The sequence below is a fragment of the Bombus bifarius genome, unplaced genomic scaffold, assembly GCF_011952205.1.
Source record: "Bombus bifarius isolate JDL3187 unplaced genomic scaffold, Bbif_JDL3187 scf7180000007996, whole genome shotgun sequence".
Classification (NCBI taxonomy): domain Eukaryota; kingdom Metazoa; phylum Arthropoda; class Insecta; order Hymenoptera; family Apidae; genus Bombus; species Bombus bifarius.
In genome coordinates this window covers 4631908-4653650 of record NW_022884376.1, presented here as the reverse complement: position 1 = coordinate 4653650, position 21743 = coordinate 4631908, and the positions used below count along the sequence as shown (strand labels likewise).

Below are 21743 nucleotides of genomic sequence, written 5' to 3'. Positions count from 1 at the left end.
CTTCGAGAATCGAGCCAGCTAGGAAATCGTCGCTCGACACCTCCGCGACATATTTCTCCACCCACTCGTGCTCTTCTTTTATATTACAAAGATTATTCGGTAATCGCTGACCTCTACTAAATCGTATTTAATAAAACGCTGCGAGTAGCGATGCAAAATTGTACTGTCTTTACAATTACCATTATTAACGCGGTCGGTCGGCCTCGCTTTCCCGAAAATACAAAAATTACACGGCGGAGATCAGCCTTTCTACTTCGTTTCCCTATCTTTTTACCTACAAATATTAACTCTTGCCACCTATCGTTGCGACGTAATAATATATTACACAAGGTCCGCCCTTATCGCCAGACGGACGTTTCTTAATAGATACAGACTATCGCGATTTTATAGATCGACGATCTCCCAGCGAGCTTAGTCGCGAGGCTCTCGATCGTTTTCCACGAGCATCGTTCGTACGAAAGTTCGGGCAAATTGCTAGGAAGAGGAAGAGAAAACGTACATTAAATGCTGTGCACACGGGGTGACATCGTCGGTTGATGGAAACTCCGTAAAACGGAAAAGATTAACTCGATTGTTTCAGAGAAAAGTCTCAAATGTGTCCAATAATTCTATTTCTTTCGCTAGATTTTTAAGAACAAAGGTGGATGGTCTGTAATATAATATAAATAATTTTTAAATATTCTTGAGCCAATTTTTGTAAGAATTTTTATTATCTTTTACTTGTTTCTTCTTTTCGTATGGGAAAGGGGTCGCGACAATTTAATCGACACCCCATGCGTCCCAGCTAATATATAAATCTTACAAGTGTTCGTGTGTGTTCAGGTGTATGTGTAGAAGGCATACGAGCATCCCTAAACATTATTTTGGCCGTGAATTTAGAGTGGTTCGAGCGCGAATGGACGATCGCCTGTTCGCCTCTAAAAAAGTACACATATATACCCGCTAATAGAAACGATTCTACGTGTGTAATAGCATCGACACGAAAGAATTTGTTACATATACATATCCGTAGAATATTCGTACATGTACAGGCTGTCACATTTATTTTCACCTCGTTAAATATTCTCTATTATTAACTGTGACACGAAGAATCGTGTGTCAGAAATAAATAATTTTTCTTAGAAACGTTTCCTCGTGACGTTAATAAGAATAAAATATTTAACGGGGATAAAACGAATGAAAGAACCTCTACGCGTAAACGTACCTGTAAAGTTTTAAAAGAGTTCACACGCTTATCGCTTTACGTACACGTATCGCCGACAAAATTTCACTGTATATACAGACGCCACGCTAATCGGTGGCTTTGATCGGGGGTTAATTAAACGCACGAGTCCACGAAGAGGTCAAGATTCACCCTTCGAGCGTGGTTCGCCACGCGTTTCCCACGAACCTGCTTGCAAACCACGTTCGAGAAGTCCTGACGTCAATCATTCTCATAACATTCCATGATCCGTTAATAAACTACTTGTGCAAAATTGTGAGTTTGTGTGTTCTAACAATTCGAGTCGATACATACGAATACGATTTTTATTTAAGTAAAGGATTTTTATTTTATTTAATAGTTTTGCATCGTTTCTATTTTAAAGCTATCACAGAGGAATTTTTCTTTTTTCTTCTTTTAATCGACGGCTGTTTAAACGACAGGACTCCATAGGTTTATTTATCACGGATATATTTACAAGTACAAGACACCAAGAACAAGGGACACGCAGAACATTAAATAGACGATCATAAATCGATCAACGATCGAGCACTCGCATTTTGTCTTTTTTTTTCTTCTCATTTTTCTTCTTTATTCCTTCCTTTTTCCGTGAATTCATCGTTTGCACTTGACTTTGTTCTAATCTCGTCTAGAAACATAGATCGTCCCGGTAAGAAAAATTCGAGAGGCGTTCCGTTCCAGCGAAAAGGTGTTTCCACGGTTCGAAGTATTTCAGAGTCTGCTACATGATTCGGGGACTCGTATTCGATGATTCGAACGCGAGAAAGAGACAAGTGAGTCGAACGAGCGAGAGTTCTGCGAGTAAAACCATGCCGTCGAGATATTTCGTTTTAAAAAAAATATATCCTCGCGCGATGCGTCCGAAGAGGCTAGATCGTCTTCCTAAATCGAGAAGTGCCGGATCGTTGAGCCTAGTATTTATATATACTAAAGTACCAGCTATTTTTTTCATTTTTTTTTTATCCTTTATTAATATATATGTATAATTTATATGTATATATACGTACGTGTATAGAGAGAGAAAGAGTAAAAACGAGCTTCGCCCGTCTGCGCGAGAACGAACGCAATCACGTAACGCAAAAAAGGAAACATCGAGACGGGCGCGAGCTTTTTTTCTCGGTGTCAAGGGTTTTCTGAGAATGTAGCAGTTTTTTCTTCTTTTTTCTTTCTTACAGTCTAGCTCGAGAATGGAAGATTAGCGAGGGGAGAATGAGGAATCCAAAGTGACGAAAAAAAAAAAAAAAAAAAAAAGAAAGAGAAAATACTAGAATCAGAAAACGCGTACACAAGGGTACAACTTCCACAGCTCGACGCTCGTCTTAACACCCACGCGATTGCTAACCCTAAAAAATACGTGCCTGCCCATTGAAAAAATGTTCGTCCTCGAATAATTTTTAAGTACGTACCCTACACGATTAAAACCTTAGAACCTTAACGATTTTTTGTTTACCTTAGATCGAGCTCTATTCTACTATTTACAACAACACGATTGAGGTTTTTTTGTGTTTGTGCCTGCCTGTTTCTCCCTTCGTTTCTATCTCCTTCGCTTTTTTTTTTCTTTCATTTTTCGATGCATACCCTTCGCCATCGAGGGAATATCGAAGTGTCCTCTTCTTCTTCTTCTTTCTCTTCTCTGTAACTCCTTTCTTTCTTTTCTTTCTTCTTCCGTTATCGCTAATTGTGAAAAGGCTTCGGGCTACTTTCAAGGTACGCGAATTCTCGAGGTTACACGCTAATATTTACACGCTTACGAGTGCTAACAGTGTGCTCGCCGTCGAGTTTCCAAAGTCACTATAGCGATTCTATTTCCTCGACGGTTGCCATTTCCTTTTTACAGATATTACACGCACGTGACGAACTATTCTTCTCTCATTCGAATTTCTTTCTCTGCCCTGTCACTCTGCTAGAGAGTTAGAAAGTACGAGAGACGTCCGAAGAATTCTCCGAAAAGTATTTTATTTCTAATTGAATCAGCGATGTGTGAAATGAAAATTGTTACAACGAATCAATGGTCATTTTTATGAAAGAAAACGTTGTTGGAACTATTTAGGAGCAGTTGTACGTGGATACGGATATAATCGGCAAATGTTGGACTTTACACGCGTTTCGAAAAATTCTTTGAACGTCTACGAATCTAGAACGAGACCGGAATTGAACAACGCGAACAAAGCGATGGGGTCGATGGCGATTCCTCCGTTTAACAATGATAAACTGGCAGTGCTGATGCGAAAACTGTACTCCCAGGGAAGAACTACGATCGGTAAAGTCCTCTTTAGAATGAGATACGCTGTAAATGTGGCACGTGCAAATGATAATTTACCTTCCCATCTGCTTCTGAACAGACGTGCGTCTGGAAAACTGTTGTCACTGTACAAATCGATTTACCTCGTTCTTCTCTGCGTTCATTCTCTTCTCTCATCGATAAATTCACCACTTCGTATCGCATATATAGAAACCTTGGAATTTTCCAAACGAAATATTCGAATATCGAGGAATCGAATAGCGTTTTTATTTTTAGAAACGTCGAAAAAATGAAAATTTTATATCGGATATTGAGAAACTTGGAATTTCCCAAATACAGTAGCCAAATATTTTGAAATCGGTTAGCGTTCTTATTTTTAAAAATGTTTAAAACGTCAAAATGTTATATCGAATATTCTGGACAACTTTAGAATCTTTCGGATACTGTGTTCAAATATTTAGAAATCGAATAATCGTGTTCTCGTTGTTGGAAATATTCCAGGAATGGAATAAATTATATTTTAATCTTTGTGCCGCATAAATCACACTGGCATCATTTCCATTTCCATCTTGCCTTTACTATCAGTCATAAACGTTCTTCGTCATTTATTTCTACATCGTTTACATCTACATATACGTTAACGATTTCTTCCTCCTCGACCCGTTTAACGCATTATCTTGAAATCCATGCAGAATAGAACGAGGAAAATCGCGCTTAAACTCGTTTTCTAGGACCCCACGACTGCCCATTCTGTGCTTTCGATCTTCGACTTATGCTTGGTACTCGTTCTTAGATCAGATTTTAGTTTGTTTACGATGGAAACGTGCTAGAGACACCGAGAGGATTAAATCAAGCGTTTCTCTTGCTACAAGAGATTTATGTTTTAAAGGATACTCTTATTTTTATCGCGTAAAGTCTCCACGTCTACGTATCGTTTCTCTTATGCTAAAATTACAATATGTCCAAGTTTCTAACTTTATAACGTAATTCAAAATCATTTGATTATACGTTCAGTTCAGAACTTGTCTAATATATTTTGATTCTATTCGAAGACACTAGTCTTCGCAATAAACGAAAAGATTTAGAAGCTTCTCCTTCAAATATTTTTATGTTGATAATTTTTATTATCCACGACAACGAATATCAGTTGTTCTTAAAATTTTGAATCAATTTTAGGAATATTTTTGAATTCTTTCACGATTATTAATACTACGTTTGAAAGAATTTCTTATATTACGAAATATATAATTCGTACAAATGTAGCTTCATTTTACATTTTATTTCGAAATCTCGTTATACTGGAGAAGATAAATATTATTATTCGTTCAAACGAACTAAAATTTTAATAATTAAATTAGTCACGTATCGACGGTATCGACATAAGAGGAACGATAGCAAGATTAATCCGTAACGATTCTACAAAGAGAAAAATGCGACTTTACAGTACGATGAATCTACTCGAACAATCCAAAACTACTCGCAGTCGCAGGGTTCTCTAGAATTTGTTTACTAAATAGATTGTTTCGTTTTCCGTGCCCTGTACTATCGATTACTTGCACTTAACTTCCAAATGTGTATCTTGTGTTCCCGTCTATGCTACTCTCGTGTATTTTTTATGCTTAGAATTGAACCGACGTGTGTCTGTGAATGTGTGTTTGTGTTATAATATATCGTAAACGCAATATATTAAGGCCTCTTAGTTACTAACGACAGGTCGTCACGTTTATCATCCTCCGCTACGACGCTACAACGATACGAAGACGGCGACAGAATTTCCTGCTTCTCTCCCCTTCTTATTCCCTTCTGTCGTCCCTCAACAAAAAAAAAAAAAAAAGAAAAAAATACGCTCGGCTATTCATTGTACACGCGAAAGTCGAAAAGTGCTTAGCTTTCTAATCTTGGTTTCTCCCTTTTCCCGTATTTCGTATCAAGGGAGAAAAATCGTTCGAGAGAAAGGACGCGAAATCTGCGTCACTCTTGTCTCGTCTCTTGGCCACCAAGAATCTGGTGTGTGCGTGTTGTGGACCAATTGTGGATTAATTGTGGACCAATTAATTGCAGGGATCTCAGAGAGACACGCCAGTCGATCGTCTTACTAGTGTGGCGACAATGACGTTATATCGTATTTTATACATATTTATATTTTAAATTATATTTTATATATTTTATAATATAGCGGTTCTCTTTAGATTTTCTTCTTTTTTTTTAATTTACAAAGGTGCCTTTTATAACGCCCTTTCGAGGTTTCATACTTGATTCGAACTTCACAGGCTTCGTTGGAAATTATTCATTGGAAGCGAGTTTGAGGATCCAATACTGTTCATAGTGATCTTGAGTAAAAGTGGTGAAGTGTTCGGTTGACGCGAGGAGGATTCAAGGGAAGGTTCAAGGAACTATAAAAGGTGTTTTAAGTACAGCCCTAATTTCTAGTTTATTTATTTGAACTTCGTGTGGCTGACTGTCATGAAATTAGCTAATAGACTGGCGTCTTGGCAGTTTTTGTATCCTCGTGTCGTTACTAACCGACTGGCTGTGTCTCTTCGAGCAGAAACGAAAGTAGCTGAAAGCAAAGCTGAGCTGAATCCGGTGCCATGGTTTGTCGAAGGAAAGAACGGTGCGGGTGTAAAACCTGTGAAAGAGACGTGTTCCAACCGACAGTGCTAGAGACAGAGAACTGAAAATAAAAAATAGAAAGAGGCAGAGAAAAATGAAAAAGGTTGGAGGAAGGAAACTAGGTAAAAAGAAAAAAAGAATAATGACGTGCCAAATCGGAGACAAGAGACCCACCGTTTTGCAGTCGTCTTTTTTACTAGTTTTTCTTTCTTTTTTAATCCGTAGCAACTTTATTGTTTGGTGCATCACGTGCCAGCCACTTTCCATAACGAAGGCATATTTGCTAGTGTGAAGTATACGTGGATTTTTTTTTTCTTGTCGCTTAATTGTCTAATATCGTCATTATCTGATAACGTAGGTATTTTACGACTTATGAATTATCACCTAGCCTCCAGTTATTATTCATTTATGTTCCGTCGTTCTCCTTGCGATCGAGAACCAACAAAACATGCCATTCCATTAATTTTCCAAAAAATGTTTGTTCCTGTTACATGCGTGTATGTGTATGCGTGTGTGTGTGTATGTACTATATACTTGTATGTGTGTGTAATAACGCGAAGAGAGTAATGTATCTCTATGTATCGTTCTCTGTTTTCTTTTTCTTTTTATTCTTCTCTTCGATGTGTTTTCAAATTTCCCTCCTTTTTTAATTATCATTTTTCTTCTTTTCTTTTTCGTTTGTTTGCTACTTCGTTTTTTTTTTTTGTCGCCCGCTTTCTTTATCTCGAGGTGTATATCGTTAAATGCCCAACTGACCAGCTACAGTGAGCTACGTATTTACAAATCTTGTTTAAGTAATCGTCTATGTATTATCTGTAAATTTTTTTCTCATTTAATAGGAAACATTGAATTTCACCCGCTCACACTCGCTCCATTCCCTTTCATTCCCTCGGGTACACGCGCACACACTCAAACGTACACTCGAACTTTCCCTTCGTTTCTTTCTCCGCTATCTTCTCACACTCCTTTCATCCCCACGCTTCCTCTTGTAATTAATCAAATTGCAAATCGGACCGTTGCGAAACTTGGACGGAACCACGGTGTTCCTCTTTCACCACTTATCGCTTAGAAAGGGTCCTGGATAAATCCCTACCCTTTCTTCACTCACTTCTTTCCTTTCTTTCGTTTCTTTTTTCTTTTATCCTAACCAATCGCTTGAAAGCGTTCTCGCACTTTCCATCGGCGAGAACGAGCGTTCCACGAGACTGACAAGTAAAATTCGCGGAAGTGAAGCCTAGAGTTTTTCGTGAATCGTTCAAAAGGCTGTTAAAAGATAAAAGAGCGTTGGGTCCAGACGTAAAAGTCCGCGATAAAACAAGGTGAACCTTTTTTTTGCATTGGCACGCATCAAACAAAAATAGTTAAAGAGCTCTCTGGGATAGGAGTCTATGGATTTATGACAAATATGTTTGATGTTTGACAAATATCGAGTATATTTCTTAGGCTACAGATTGAATCGTTATGAGACTTTTTAAATTCTTTCTTATAAATATGAAAATAGGAAAGTGGCTAACATTGAGAGACTAAAATCTCTAATACAATTTATCCAACTCATCGTTTCGTTTTATGAGTCCTTTTTCCAGAAGTCACTCCAATTGTTTGTGTTTCGAAAGTGGAGAGCTAGATTTATAATCGTTGAATAATTAAAATATCAGTCTCGAGGAAATCTCGCCCTTTGTGACCCACGATTTCTTCAATTACAATCGATCGGTAACACTAGTATGCTTTTCCAATCAAACAATTTAAAATACAATATTTCGTTTCTAAAGGGAAAGAATTCTAAATGTATTTGCGAATTTATTTATTCAGTAACCTTCTGTTCTCTTTTCATTTTCTAATTTTAGATACACAACGTTTTTTCCATATCTTATTCGGAAAGCAATTTTCACGCTATCAACATCACTGTAGCAGAATACAAAGAGTAAGAATGAAAGAAAAGATCTAAGAGGAACATCACTGTCCGTCCAAATATTCGTGGTACGAGGGATTTGTTTAAATTTCCACTGTTTCTAATTAAGGCGACATCGTTTCGCTGCGTATAATCGTTTCACAGTTGAACAACAAAGAGGCGACTTTTTACGTTTCATAGACTCATCATCTTACGTAGCTACTGCATGTAGCTATTGTTGCTTGCCTGTGATTAGACACGACGAAAATTTCGCATTCCGCGGGCCACGTTTGCTGGTCTCTGATTGTGGTGATTTAGTTTATGAACTAGTAATATATATGTACACGGTGAACGCGATGACGTATTTACATATGACGAGAAGAAGCGCTTCAGCTAGCCGAAACGATCAGACCGGCATTGTTTAAATTCTACAAAACCAGAAAACTTCCACGAAGAAAGGGTACAAGATCGCAACATTTTCAATATCGTCTCCGAACATTTAGTACACGCCTGGGCAAATCGCGATCGCGCGTTTAAACATTAACTTCATTATATATTTAATAGACTATGTTCGCTTTTATTTCCTGTACATCTATTGTTTGCAGAGAGTAGATGGTTTCGATTTGAATATTTTTTCCCTTGCAAAACCTCGATTAAACGTACACACTTCTATTGCTCCGAATCGTAAAAACGACGGTCTTGATCGATCGTTCGAAAAGAAATGCATGTCTTTTTTTTCGTGTCTCAGGAGAAGCAGCTGTTTCTCGTTCTCGTTAAAATTCTCTCCCTAAAGCCGACCGTTTCCTTCTCTATATTAACTCCCTTTTCGCCAAGGATTACTTAAACGATAATCGTTACGTGTTTTTTTGTATTTATTCGTGATCACGCGAATAAATGGTTTTATAGTAGAAATTAGTTGAGTCTGCGTAAAAAAGAGAACACATGCGTTGCTTTCTCGTCTTTGTCGCCCATAATAATAAAAAACGAGCTTCCAATTATTTTTTTTCTGCTACTAACGCTAAATCGCTACCTAAAAGTCCTTACGGTAATTCTCGTGAAAATCTACTGGCTACCTAAGTTTCCTTAAAGTAAAATCACACTCAGAACGTAATTATGTATACCGCGCGCTCGTCCGGCCTCAGAGTGCGTTTGAATTCATGGTATAATGGTAATTGTTAACTATTAATGGTACTACAAACACTTTCGACGTGATCTGAACAACGATTACTTTGTCCTGGCCAAGATGTAAAACCTTCTTGTTAGGACAATTACAATAATCGATCGTAACACATGAACAACGTGCTTATACGTAAGAAGAACGAAACTAAGTAATTCAAACGCAATCAGATTCGGAAAGTAGAACGGACATTCTAATTCTACACTCCGGAGGCCGTAAGCGACCATTCACGTCTAAAAAGAATGAAAAACCAAAGCGAGATCTCGCACGGAAGCGCTCTAACATAAAGTTCGTGGTAAATTAAACTAGAACGTCTATTTATCTATACACCAAAGACGACTCTCTGGACAACGTCGAACAAATCCTTCTTCTTCGATTCTTTTTAGGGATCGCTTCTTCCATTCAAACGCTGTGTTCTTCGCTTCTTAAGTTCTCCTTCAGTTCACGAATACCGTCGTGATCGCCACGATTCGTCGGCAGTGCATTTATTTATTGGAATAAAATTGCGTGCGATCCACCACACGCGAATCCAGCATCGTATCTTCTAGAAATGCACGCGATTTCTAATTACCTTCGGATCAAGGTGGCTTCTCTAATTACGAGAGAGGAGCGACGTCGTCCCATTTTTACAAACAACGACCTAACTATAGTAGAATATCTCTTAATGGAGAACGACGCCGTGAAACGATGAGAACCTCATTTCGAATTCTCGTTTAAAAAACCTATCTTTCACTTTGATAGAGATCACCACGGATCAAAGGATCTCTGCTGTTCGTAACTCGCTAAATAAACTAAATGTTCGCAGCGACTGATACGGAAGCTAGAGCCCAGCTTTCGCGTGTCCACTGCACTTCAGCAAACGGAAGTTCGCTCTTCGTCGCGAATATCTCGGCCAACAGGTGTTGTATCTTCTTAAAAGAGTCCTCGGCTGTTTGTAGATCAGCGCGAGGATCTAATTCTAGATCGTAGTCCATGGACGCGATCGTTGTATCGATCGAACATCAGGATTCATCGAGATCATCGAATACAATACTCATAGATCATGGTTCTCTTCGCTATCCATAACTTTCTTCCTTTTATTCGAGCATGTCAAATCGTCGATGTACTTAAACTATATGGTCCTCAACCCATAACGAACGATTTATATTAGAGTTCTTGAAACATTCCGCCCAAATAAAGGACTCCTAGCGTAACAGAGAACTATGTCTACTTCTTTGAAACTTCGAATGATTTCTCTAAGATCCAATCCCAATTTTGTTCAAGACACATCCCGTTTAGAGTCAAGATTCGCGTCGCAGTGCGTCATGCAAAGTTTTGAAAATCCTGACTCTGCCCATGATTCGCGACTCTGCTTCTTCCGTCTTCGCCTTACATGCAGCTTCTCGCTCGAGTTCTCCTTTCTCCGACGAAGTGGCTCGGTCGTGTGTGCGCCATCTCAAAAGGACACGCTAATTACAAACGCTTACGAACCGATTTTAATGCATCCTAAGGGTGGCGCTGAGCGTTTCGTTGAAAAATTCAGGAACGAAAGGGGCCATCGATCGATCCTATGGATCGTGTTTCATCCTCTTGCGAACACGGTTCTCATCCACGATTCCGCTTCAGCAGGTACAAGGTAAACTGGAGTACTCGCGGAGTACTCTGAAACGCTTCTTTTCGCTTCTCAAATTTACCGATGGAGAAACCGTGTAAAATATATATGTATATATATATATATATGTATATGTGTGTATATATATATATATATATACATGTATATGTATGTGTATATATATATATATATATATACACACACATTACACATGATTATTCTTGGAATAATTGGACGAATACGTTCGACGAAGGAGCAATCGATCCTGGTCACCTTTCTCCCGTGTTAATCGATCGTTGGAAACGCGCCACAGCGGTCGTGTTTTACATGTGTACATGTACATTAATGATAGAAGCGTGTAAAATCTAAAAAGAAAAGAAAATAAAAGAAGACTGGCCCGTCTTTTCGACCCTTTCTTACAAACTACGTATACGCCCTCCTTTTCTTTCGTCTTTTCTTCTCTAGTTGACCAAACTCCAATCCCTCGAAACTGATTCACCTTCTTCTTTTCTCTTCTTCTTCCTCTTCTTCTTCTGTGTATCAATCCTTCGACTGTGCTCTTCGTATCGTGCGCCTTTGTATTTCGGTATATTTTCTTTTTTCCTAGGCTCCCTCTCGTATGTATACAGCGGTATGTATAATATATATTTATAGATATCTATATACATACACGTGTCTATGTATATACATATCAGCTAGTCGAAAATTGAGGCTTCAGCGCTCGGCAGTCTATTGTCTCTCTTGGCTCTTCTTCTTCTCCTTTCTTCCCATCTTCTTTCTCCGAATTCGCTTTTCTCTCTTTTCTTCGCCCTTTTTCCAGCCTGTTTCCTCTTCTTCGTTCCATCCTTGTCTCACTTTGCCCATCTCTTTTCCTCGTCCTTTCTCACTCTTCTTCTCCAGGCTGTCGAAAATTCTTCAACATCTGTCTTCCAGTGAAGCGAATGCTCGGCCGCGCGTTCGTCATCAGCTTTCGCGATTTCGGAGAAGATTTTTATTCCCACTGGTGAGGAGAGGGTGGCAATTCCGAGGGATGAGCCACCGTGGAGCTGCAAGTCGTACGAACAGATCATTAGTGCTTGCCATTTTAAAGAAAACAAGTCTTTTTTTATGTTTTTTTTTTTGTTCGTTCGTTCTATCTTTTTTATTTTGTACTTTTTCTTTTTATCGTTCATGTGCTTTTTTTCGATCGTTACTCGGGAGTGTGTATATTCTCTCAAGTGAGACTTGCGGGAGAAACAGAGGTGTATAGCTACTTTTTCAAATCTCCGGCTATCTGTGCCGTGTTCCGAACGAAACACACCGGACTAGGGACTTGGTAAAATGAGGAAAAAACAGCGTTTTCTTTATAAACATCGTTACAAACATCTTCTTCGTCCTCTTGGTGCATTTTAGAGCAGCTTTACTAAGCCCCACAGTCAAGGGTATCTTCGAGCCAAGATCAACGAGCCGTGTCCACGAATTCTTTTTATCTTCTGCAACTTTGACAACACAACACTAATTATAACATACAGTTTCACATCTTCGGATCGATCCCATTTTCCTGCGATTCATCTACGCGGTTGATAATGTAAAACCGACTACGTGTATCGATGGCTCGGCGATACCCTCACGCGCAGAGATTTGAACACTAAGATCGGTACACGACGAAAGTGCAAAGTGCTCCTCGCTATTAGAAAGGATTTTTCTTTTTACGTGGGCAATCGTCGAAAGCATTCGTTCAAACGGCACTTCGAGTTTCGTCGGCTAAACAATCGGACAAAGGGATGACATATGGTGGTAAAAAGGGATGGGGGCAGCATATCGTCAACGAGTGGCAGCAGTGCGTCTCGAAAGTGTCGAAATACAATCGGTGAGAGGATGTAACAACGTAAAAACTCAACTAGAGTTACGGTAGATCGTATAGTGGTGTGATGAAAAAAAAAAGGAAATGATACAAAATAAAAGTAGAAAAATGAAAAGAACAAAAAAAAGAGAAAACGGATATGGCAAACTAAAATACATTCCGCAACGATTGGCCCGAAGAAAGGGATTTTTATGAAAACAAAAGAATCGACTCTCGAAATCTTTGAGAATTCGTGGTTCTTCTAGAAAATGAATTAACTACGGGATTCGTAGACTATATTTTCATTTTTCTACCGTGTGTCTCAAGCGTGTATCATACTGCTTTACTTCTACGAATTACGTATGCGTTAATTAATGTCGTTTTTATGTACTGTATTACTCGATGAATGAACGGAACAAGTGCGAACACGGTCGAATAAATTCGCTATGGCAGCTACGGGTCCAAAACTACCAGCGGACCGCGTCGTTCATCGACTTCTCGATACTCTCGACCGAGGAAACGCTCTGCGTTCTCGTGACGATCGATTCGAAGAGTCGCGTGGACATTTCGTATCGGATAAATCGTTCTTTGTCACGCTCTTTTTCTCATCTTCTGTCATCGGAACTGTATCGTAACGCGCGAGCGGCGTTTGAATTTATCACTGTGTAAACTCTGATTGTTACTTTCGGAACCGTTTCAGTCCGTGAACAAGATATCCAAATAGCTCGCGAGACTCGACTCTTCAAATTGTACGTTGCCGGGAAGACAACGGATAAAAGGGAGATGCAACCGACAGGTCTGGAGATGAACAACAGAATAAAAACGCTTCATCTGATTTCCATGCAGCTGTCAGCATGTGTGACAGCCGGCCGTTAATCACGATTCTATATCGTTATTCTTTTTCTTCTTCGATACTTCACACGAGACTCTCACAAGCCAAATTAATCAACTTCGCTGTTTGTAAATTTCTCTGTTTCGTTACAACAAATACTCGATTAATACTTCATTCTTGAAAGTCAATATTCACTTCTATAAGTTCATTTATCAAGAAGAACGTTTAACCGTAGAATTATACGCATTTATGAAATATTTTAATACGCAAGAATATACAGGGTGTACGTAATATGCAAAACCATATAATATTTTTAAATTTACTGTACCTCTAGGTATAACATTTAAACGGTAAAAAACAAAATTTCATAGTAGTATAAATCTACGTAAAGATCCACAATCCGAAGATAGTGTAAATAATACAAAATTAAAAGAGAAAAGTGGTAACAAAGATTTTGCAACGTCGTTGCCTTTCTCTGTTTTTCAATGTATGCGGTTGATCAATGTGGCTTCTAAATGGCTCATACATTCTCACTAAGATTCTCGAAGATATCTCTTTTCTTTTCTATTATTTCCACGTCTCTCTTTTTAGCTCTCTTTACCCATTTGTCTCGTCCGTTCCTTGCAACGTCTCCCCTTCACGTAGTCGCCGTTTTTTTAGCCACCCTTTAAGCCCGCTCGCAACTTTCTCGCCCGGTTCCTCCCTCTCGATACGCGCGCCTCTAATTTCTGTCTCTGTCACCGGCCTTTCGCTTTGCTTTGCCAAGCTCGCGGGAAAAGTCAGTCGTGAAAATAGCACGGAAACAAAAGCGGTCAAAAAGGGAATACGCTACTACTTTTTTTTTCGTTTCTTTGTTTCTCGAATTCACCCTCGGCCACAACTTTTTCGTCTGGTCTCGAAATCGCTGAATCTTCGACCTCCACCACTGTGTCGAAATTTATTTCTGGGCTTTGAAAAAATGATCCCGTCGCGAGTAGTCGCTTTCTCCGCGGCCGACAGGATAAAAGCGACGCCGCGCGTGTCAGACCGCAGCTCGTTTGCACGCGAACGTTTTTCGCGTTATTCCCCTCGCCCCCCCCCCCCGCCTCAAATTTCGTGGAAAACGTGGCTCCATTAGTTTTCAAGTATACACGCGATGAAAGAAGGCAATGCTGAGGAACTTCGCTGCTTTTCTTGTTCACTTCTTTTGTTTGTAGAATTTTATTTTATTTATTATCATTGTTTTTAACAATACTATAATATTCTTGGATCCGTTTTCCTCTATACAAATTGTCGTAATGTTGTGAATTCTAAAAAAATTAAATCTAAGATTCATTATTAGACTGCGACTATTAGATATTTCAATATTTTAGACAATTTTGTATATCACGTATATTGTATTTTAGGTATTTCTGCAGCTTCTACTAGTTACTGACATCTCTTCTCTTCGCTATCCAATATTTAGTTGGCCCAATTGTTAAGACTATTAAAAGCTGGTGAATTGAAATTTTGCTTGCAGCTTAAATATTTCGAAAAATATTGCGAAGGATTAAGATTATAATAATGGGACGTGATAAAATTCAAACGACGAATTTGCACGGAAAGTAAATTATCAACAGAGGACGCTTAGAGATTGGTCGAGCAAACTTTCGAAAAAATGGATGATTTAGCAAAGTTTCCTTGGTTAACTGGAACCGCGGTACACGTAGCTCTCTTGGCAAAGCAAATCCGAGGGTCGACAAAATTTCCGCCGAAATCCATGTCGCGTCCCGGACTTGGCGAAATGACAGTAATGGCTTCGCGGGTCTCCTGCTTCTTAGTTTAGTATCACGTGCACGCGTGCAGTTTTCGCGGCCTCCGCGATACACAAAAATTCTGTATTTCAACCTCGCAACATTTCTACCATTGTACCGCACAATCTGCGCAAAATAGAATGGAGATCAAGACAAAAAAAAAAAAGAATCATACACACAACGTACAAAAAACAAAAACGATGGACAAAACCAGTGCAAAAAAAATGTCTACATTGTGGGAAAAGAAAAAATTACGGAAGATATTGATATTTTAAAAAATCATTTTTCTTCCCCTTTTTTTAATACCCGAATGTTTTGCAAAAAAAAAAAAAAGAAAAAACACGTAGTTTTGTTGAAAAATATTCAAATCGACTCGAAGATTACGGTCATTGTGCCAACAGCCAGATCACGCCAGGACTTGCAGTCGAAAATTGGTAATTTAAAAGAATTATGGATTTCAAGGATACCAACGAGGATCATCATTCTTAGATGAATCAGGAAAATTTGTCTACTCTGCTACTATTTCGATACTATCGAGCAATGTATTGAAGTATTCTCAAGGAAAATATTACGCTACTTTGTGGAATTACTTTTCTAGGATAAAATTGATATTCAGGAAGTTGATTTAGAGGAGAGGATGATGGCAGATGATCTCGATCTACCCAGGTGCATCACGAAAGAGAGTTTCGTTTCCCGTGTCGTTTCTCTTCGTCCCGTTCATCCGATTCTCAATGAATCGCGACACGATCCGTTCAATCGCCTTATTTATTTATTTTTCGAATTCTTTTCTCTCCTCGGGCCCGTTTCTTTCAACTGAAGGCTGCATGGTTGATCAGGCCTTTTTACACTCCTCGTGTCCAACAAAGCGCTCTTTTCAGCCGTTCTCTCTCAGCGTTATTTACAAGTACCACTTTCACAGCGACTCACGATCAAAAACGTAAAAACGCACCAGCGACCAGCCACTTAAATATAATTAAATATAAACATGGACGTGTGACACGTTCCTCTGCGATCGATAGACATTTTAAACAATCACGAGCTTACATAGTTTCTCGACTATTCATATTGTATATGATAATAACATAATGTAAATATAATATTATTGTAGAATTACATAGGACAATTCTCATAACGAGTCGTTGACATACATTCGTCCTTTTTTTATTTATCTTATTAATTTTATATTATGATATATAATATAATACAACGTAATAATATTAAAGTACGTGTTCCTCGAAGATCGTCGAGCTAAGTTCAGAAGCAAAACGTTTAATCTCATCTGTTAGTATCTGAACGATTACATGGAAGGAAATAGCATCGTTCGAGATTTTCTACGCGTATCGTTTCGACCCGATTTAAAGCTTTCGTTAATTGCTCGTACGCCAAACTGTCGTTAATTAGCAGAGCTCGTCGCGTTCCTACGACGGAACGTCGACGAAAGGCGGTTGAATTCCTCCTCGGGGAGGCATCCGCGCCTCTTTATCTTTATCGCGGTATTTAGAAGTGGAGGCGTCGAGTGTCGCCCTGCTATGTATAACTGGTTACTCTAAGAGGCCATTTAAACGTCTGAAAAAAACGTTGTACGCACGCACCAGGGAACGTGAAGAATTCCCTCCCGAAGAAAGGAGAAGACATCGCTTTTTGCACTTCGTTTCCCATTACTTTCCTCGGATTTCTTAATAAGCAATTTCGCGCTGTCAATCCTTTCACAAATATAACGTTAGAGTCGTTGAAAGATGAAAGGTACTTGGAAAACAGATTTATTCATACGCTTTGCCAAAAATTCATATCGAAGATTGCGTAAAATTTCGATAGGAGATTAACAATTTGTTAATTTGTCGATTTATATTAACTTTCCGAACTTTGAGTACTAACGTTCGATCCCTGAGCTTTGGCTATTAATCTTAAATTTCCGTGAGAAAGGAAATTTCGATAGAAAACTTATTAAATAGACGATTATTATATTTTACTAAAATCAATTTATTTCTTTCCTACAGCATCGCTTTCAAGTAGCATGCAAATGTTCCCACCGGTCATATCGGCAATATTTTATTAAATTAATGTTCAATAAAGGCTGCACTCTCTATAAACGTGAATATATTTTCACATTACTCACGCGCGTGACTCTAATTACAGTGAAAAATAATTTCCACCGCCTATGAAAAGGTTAATTCCATTTCTTTGAAAGCAAACGTTAACGTGGTTTAAACGCGTTGGAAATTGGGAGCGAGTCGATCGATCGATCGATCGAACGATCGATAAAATTAGCAAATCTTCGAGGAACAGGCCAATAGGGAAGAGAGCAAACTGAATTATAGGAGATTTACGATTCCAAGTAGCCAGCGAAGGCTTCTCGAATCGTGTCAGGCGCGGATCGGAAGTCGGTCGAGCGGAGCTGGTCGCTGGCGTGCATCCGGCAACGTGTGTCTCACGAGGATCCACCATACATATATATATATATATATATATACACTCATATATATATATACATATCCATAATACACCTACGTATTAACCTGCTATTCGACTACATTCCTTAAACTCACTTCATCAACATATACATATATATGTATATATACATATATATATATTTGCATATTATTATATACACAGTATCAATCATACAGAAGTCTCTATGTAATTAAAAGAAGAAAGAAAAGAAAAAAGTAAGTATACGTAAGAAGCAAGGCGAGAGTTAAACAGTACGACGAATATAATATTATACTATATAACGATACGTTGATCAAGGAGGATGGAACGAAAAACTGACGAAGAAAAACGAGTGAGAAGAAATATACAATAGAAGAAATAAGAAAAAGGAGGTCGAAATGGTCGTAATTGGGAAACAAAAGACGAATAGATATATGATAATAAGTAAGAAACAGAAAATGCAAAAAAGATATGCTTGGTAAAATGGTTTGTTCAAGTACCTCAGCGAGCGAGGTCACGCCGCCTAGAGCTGACTCTCTGTTCGTTCGGTTCGTTCAGGAGGAGACGTAACACGATTGGTAGTAGTAGTGGTAGTAGTAGTGGTAGTAGCGGTAGTAGTAGTAGTGGTAGACGATAGCGGTAGTAGTCGATAGTAGCTGACAGTGGTAGATAGCTGATTCGGTACTGGTAGTGGTAGTAACGTGTACGTATACGCGGCGTAGGGCGCTGGGTCGGCGATCGGCTTGCTCTAACTTGACGGCAGTAAGCAACACGAGAAATAATGTTACACACTTCAAGATCACATATGAAAAGAAAGAATGAATTTTTTTTCTAACTTTTTTCTTTTTTTTTTTTTTATTCGTTCATTTTTACTTTCTTAAGGGACTAGGGTATTAATTGCATCTATCGTAACTTCTAAGCACGTTACAAGTCTTTCTTTTCGACCCTCTTTTACATTTGACTTTGACGACTCTTTCTTTTTTCTCATGGTAGCCTCTTTTATCTTAAAATTTCGTTCTTACTTTCTATTTCTCCGTGTCTTTTGTAGAATTGCGGTGAGAGCAGGGGTGGTGGGTTCAACTCCTTTTTTCGTATTTTCTTCTTCCGCTCGACATTTCTTTCTCTCTCTGCGTATCGGGACAGATGGCGCCGATAATGTGTTCGATCGTTTTACTGATACTTTCACGGCATAGAACGTATACATGGCTACATCTGCGTATATATATATACACATACATATGTACATATATATGTGTGTATACATATATACACAGCAAAAAGGAACAATTACGACAGAAAGACAACGCGACAAAACGCGGGGGTTAATTTCTTAATCGTTTCCCAGTACTAACGAAAGCAGTGGAAGAACTGGCCGGAGTTTTTGGTTGGTTACCGAGGGCCAAAACGGCAAAAGGACGTCGACGAGGAAGGGTCGTCGAGGGACAAAAGATCGTTCTCTCCTGGCTCGTTTCGATCGTTTCGCCTCGACCCTCTCTCTCTCTCTCTCTCCACCCCTTTACCATCCCTTTACCACCCCATCAGCTCTCTTTTTCCGCTCTTTCTTCTCTCTTTCTCATTCTTCACGGTTTTTAATTTCCGTCTACGATACGCCCTTGTGCCCGCTCCGCTGCCTTTTTTCTCTTCTTCTTTCATTCTTTCCCTCTTTCTCTTTTGTCCTCTTTTCCTTTCCACTTTCTTTTTTTTTTTTGCCTTTTATTTTAATCCGGCTTGTTCTTACCGCATCGACTTCGACGGGTGGGGGAGGGGAGGCAACACACGGTATATATACGGGTGTGTACCCCTCCGCTAACCCTTTCTCTCCTTTTTTCCACGCGCACACGCCTCTCCCCCTGCCCGCCCACCCACCCAACCTCCCTCGATCCTCTGCATTTTCTTGTTTATTCACTTATTTTCTTTGTTTCCTTTCTAACCCTGCGCGAAATTCGAATTGGTCTTGGCTTTTTAATATAATTGGTCGTTCAAAGGAGAAAGGATTCGGTGGACACTGGTGATATCGAGGGTAGGGAAAAATTCAGTGAAAGGAGGCTCTTCGATTCTCGAGGACCCGGTCTCCTCGTTCTTATCTTAAATCTTTCCCTATTAACCAAGCCGAAACTTGGTATTCCTTTTCTCCTATATCCTAACCAACATAGAGTCGTACCCTGCTTTTCTTTATATTTCCTTTTGTTATAATCGATCGTTTTATAATCTGGACGATTCGCCACCTACGGCTTACCTTGCGAAGCTCTTGAACGCCGCGGATTGCGGATTTATGCAGAGCGGCACGCGCGACGTGTTCAGCTGTTCCGCTATAAATTTGTGCATTTCCTCTGAAACAGACAACGTCGGATCGTCGAGTGAATTCTGGGTTCTGTATCTCGACAGTCCTGGAAATTAGGAAGGCGAATACGAAGGTGGATCGAAGCGGTCTAGGTTCTCGTTTCGCTCAACGGACCACGTCGTTCCTCGCGAACCTTTCAGGGTGTCCAATCGATGGGAATCGTCGATCGAACGTTTTACGCTTTATTGCGCGTTGTCACGCGCACAGTTTACTCGTGCTGCGACACGTGCCTGGAAATATCTCGTTGGCGAATGATGATATCGATGAATCGAGCAGTCGAAATTGCGAACGATGTATGCACGCGAAGAAGAGATAGAAGCTTCGTTTAGTTCTTCAACTCCTCAATTCGATAGAAGAAGAGGCAGAATTTAATGGACACGCTTTTTATAGCTTTCTCAGTTACTTTTCTTTCCGTATTCGTGGTCCTATAGAAGTTTATAAAAGCTCTTTCCCAGTTCTACATCACCTTACAATTGGAATTTTTCTGAAACGATTCGATTTACCGAAAATTTGTTCTTACATTTGCGTTTCTGTAGAACATTTCCGACCTTCTTTGAAATTACAAAATATTCTTCCCAATAGAATTCTCAGTCTACGATATGTTTCTAAATGTTCTATATCTACATGCACGACTACAATTAGGATAATACGACGAACATTAACACTCAACCAGCTCTTCGTGTGCGGACGATAATAACAAATAAAATACAAAATTACAAACTTTCCAGAAAGCGTTCTGGCATCCATCGAGAACTTCTTTGTTCGTAGCTATACGATTTGCGCGTTTCGTCTTACGACACCTTTCTTGGACACGTGCAGCCGTCCGCTACTGTTCCAGTCGGAACAACTCGACAAACGCGATTACTCGTTACGAGCATCGCATGCCTGTCGTATGACAAACTCGAATGCGAAATCAAACGCGTTAGACGCGCCGTCTACGATAATTGTACGAGTTTATTATGTGGCGCGAGCTCAATAGGCGTAATTTAATGCGAATTCGTGCCTCTGTTGGCGTTTATAGATCGAACAAAGGCGCTATATTTTAAAAAATGCACGGTAGCATGTATCCAAATGGGAATAATTTCTTATGGGACCATATAAATCTAATATACAATTGTACGTTTTATTCTACGTACGTATTACGAAGATGAAATTTATAAAAATGCAAGATTACGAAAAATCTAGGAAATTTTTAAACGAGGCAAAGAGAAGACCCCTTTTTCGTGGATTTAAAATTCGATGGAATGTGAAAATTTCTCCTAAAGCTATATAACAATTTAGAGATTAAAAAACATTTGAGAATTCACAAAAGAAATTTGATCTCGTGTATTGTATATCTATCTAAACACGACAAAGATGAAGCGTATTTCTAAGAAACTTAAAAAGAAAAGAAGTTTTATAGAACGGTCGAGTATAAAGGATATTTTTCATCGATGCAAGTACGATAAAGATAAATACGTATACCTCTAACCAATTTGAACGTCAATTCCGAGTTTAATTTCATATTACAAGCTCGCTAGAAGATTTCTGAATACAAATTACTCGTACTATATCATTTTCCATCCGACAGCATGTTAAGACGATAAATGCAAATGGCAACACGTGGAATAATAGAAAGACTCATAAAGTAAGAGATTAAGGAGAAATTTAAATATTAAATATCTTTGAATATCAGAGTTTTAAGCACCCTAAGACATCTGGAAAATAAGTTTCTCGAAGGGGATACACAATTCACGCCGAAGTAGCCCCCTCAGTCAGCCTAACGAACGAATGGCGTGCAATTTTTAACCGCGATATTAGACCCAGTTTCTCC

General features: G+C 39.1%; 1 protein-coding gene across 2 annotated transcripts in view; it reads right to left on the bottom strand.

Annotated features, from left to right (window-relative positions):
* Nucleotides 1–21743, bottom strand: part of LOC117206165 (serine/threonine-protein kinase NLK) — a 231398-nt gene that overhangs the window by 2739 nt on the left and 206916 nt on the right. Inside the window, exons 9-12 of one of the 2 annotated variants that reach the window (XM_033445269.1) lie at nucleotides 19826–19919; nucleotides 18090–18341; nucleotides 10938–11779; nucleotides 9333–9335 (exon numbers count right to left, since the gene is read on the bottom strand). In XM_033445269.1, coding sequence (XP_033301160.1) covers nucleotides 18338–18341; nucleotides 19826–19919 — 98 coding nt within the window. In that variant the 3' untranslated portion in view covers nucleotides 9333–9335; nucleotides 10938–11779; nucleotides 18090–18337. The remainder of the gene's footprint in view (nucleotides 1–9332; nucleotides 9336–10937; nucleotides 11780–18089; nucleotides 18342–19825; nucleotides 19920–21743) is intronic. The other variant, XM_033445268.1, reaches the window with a different exon arrangement.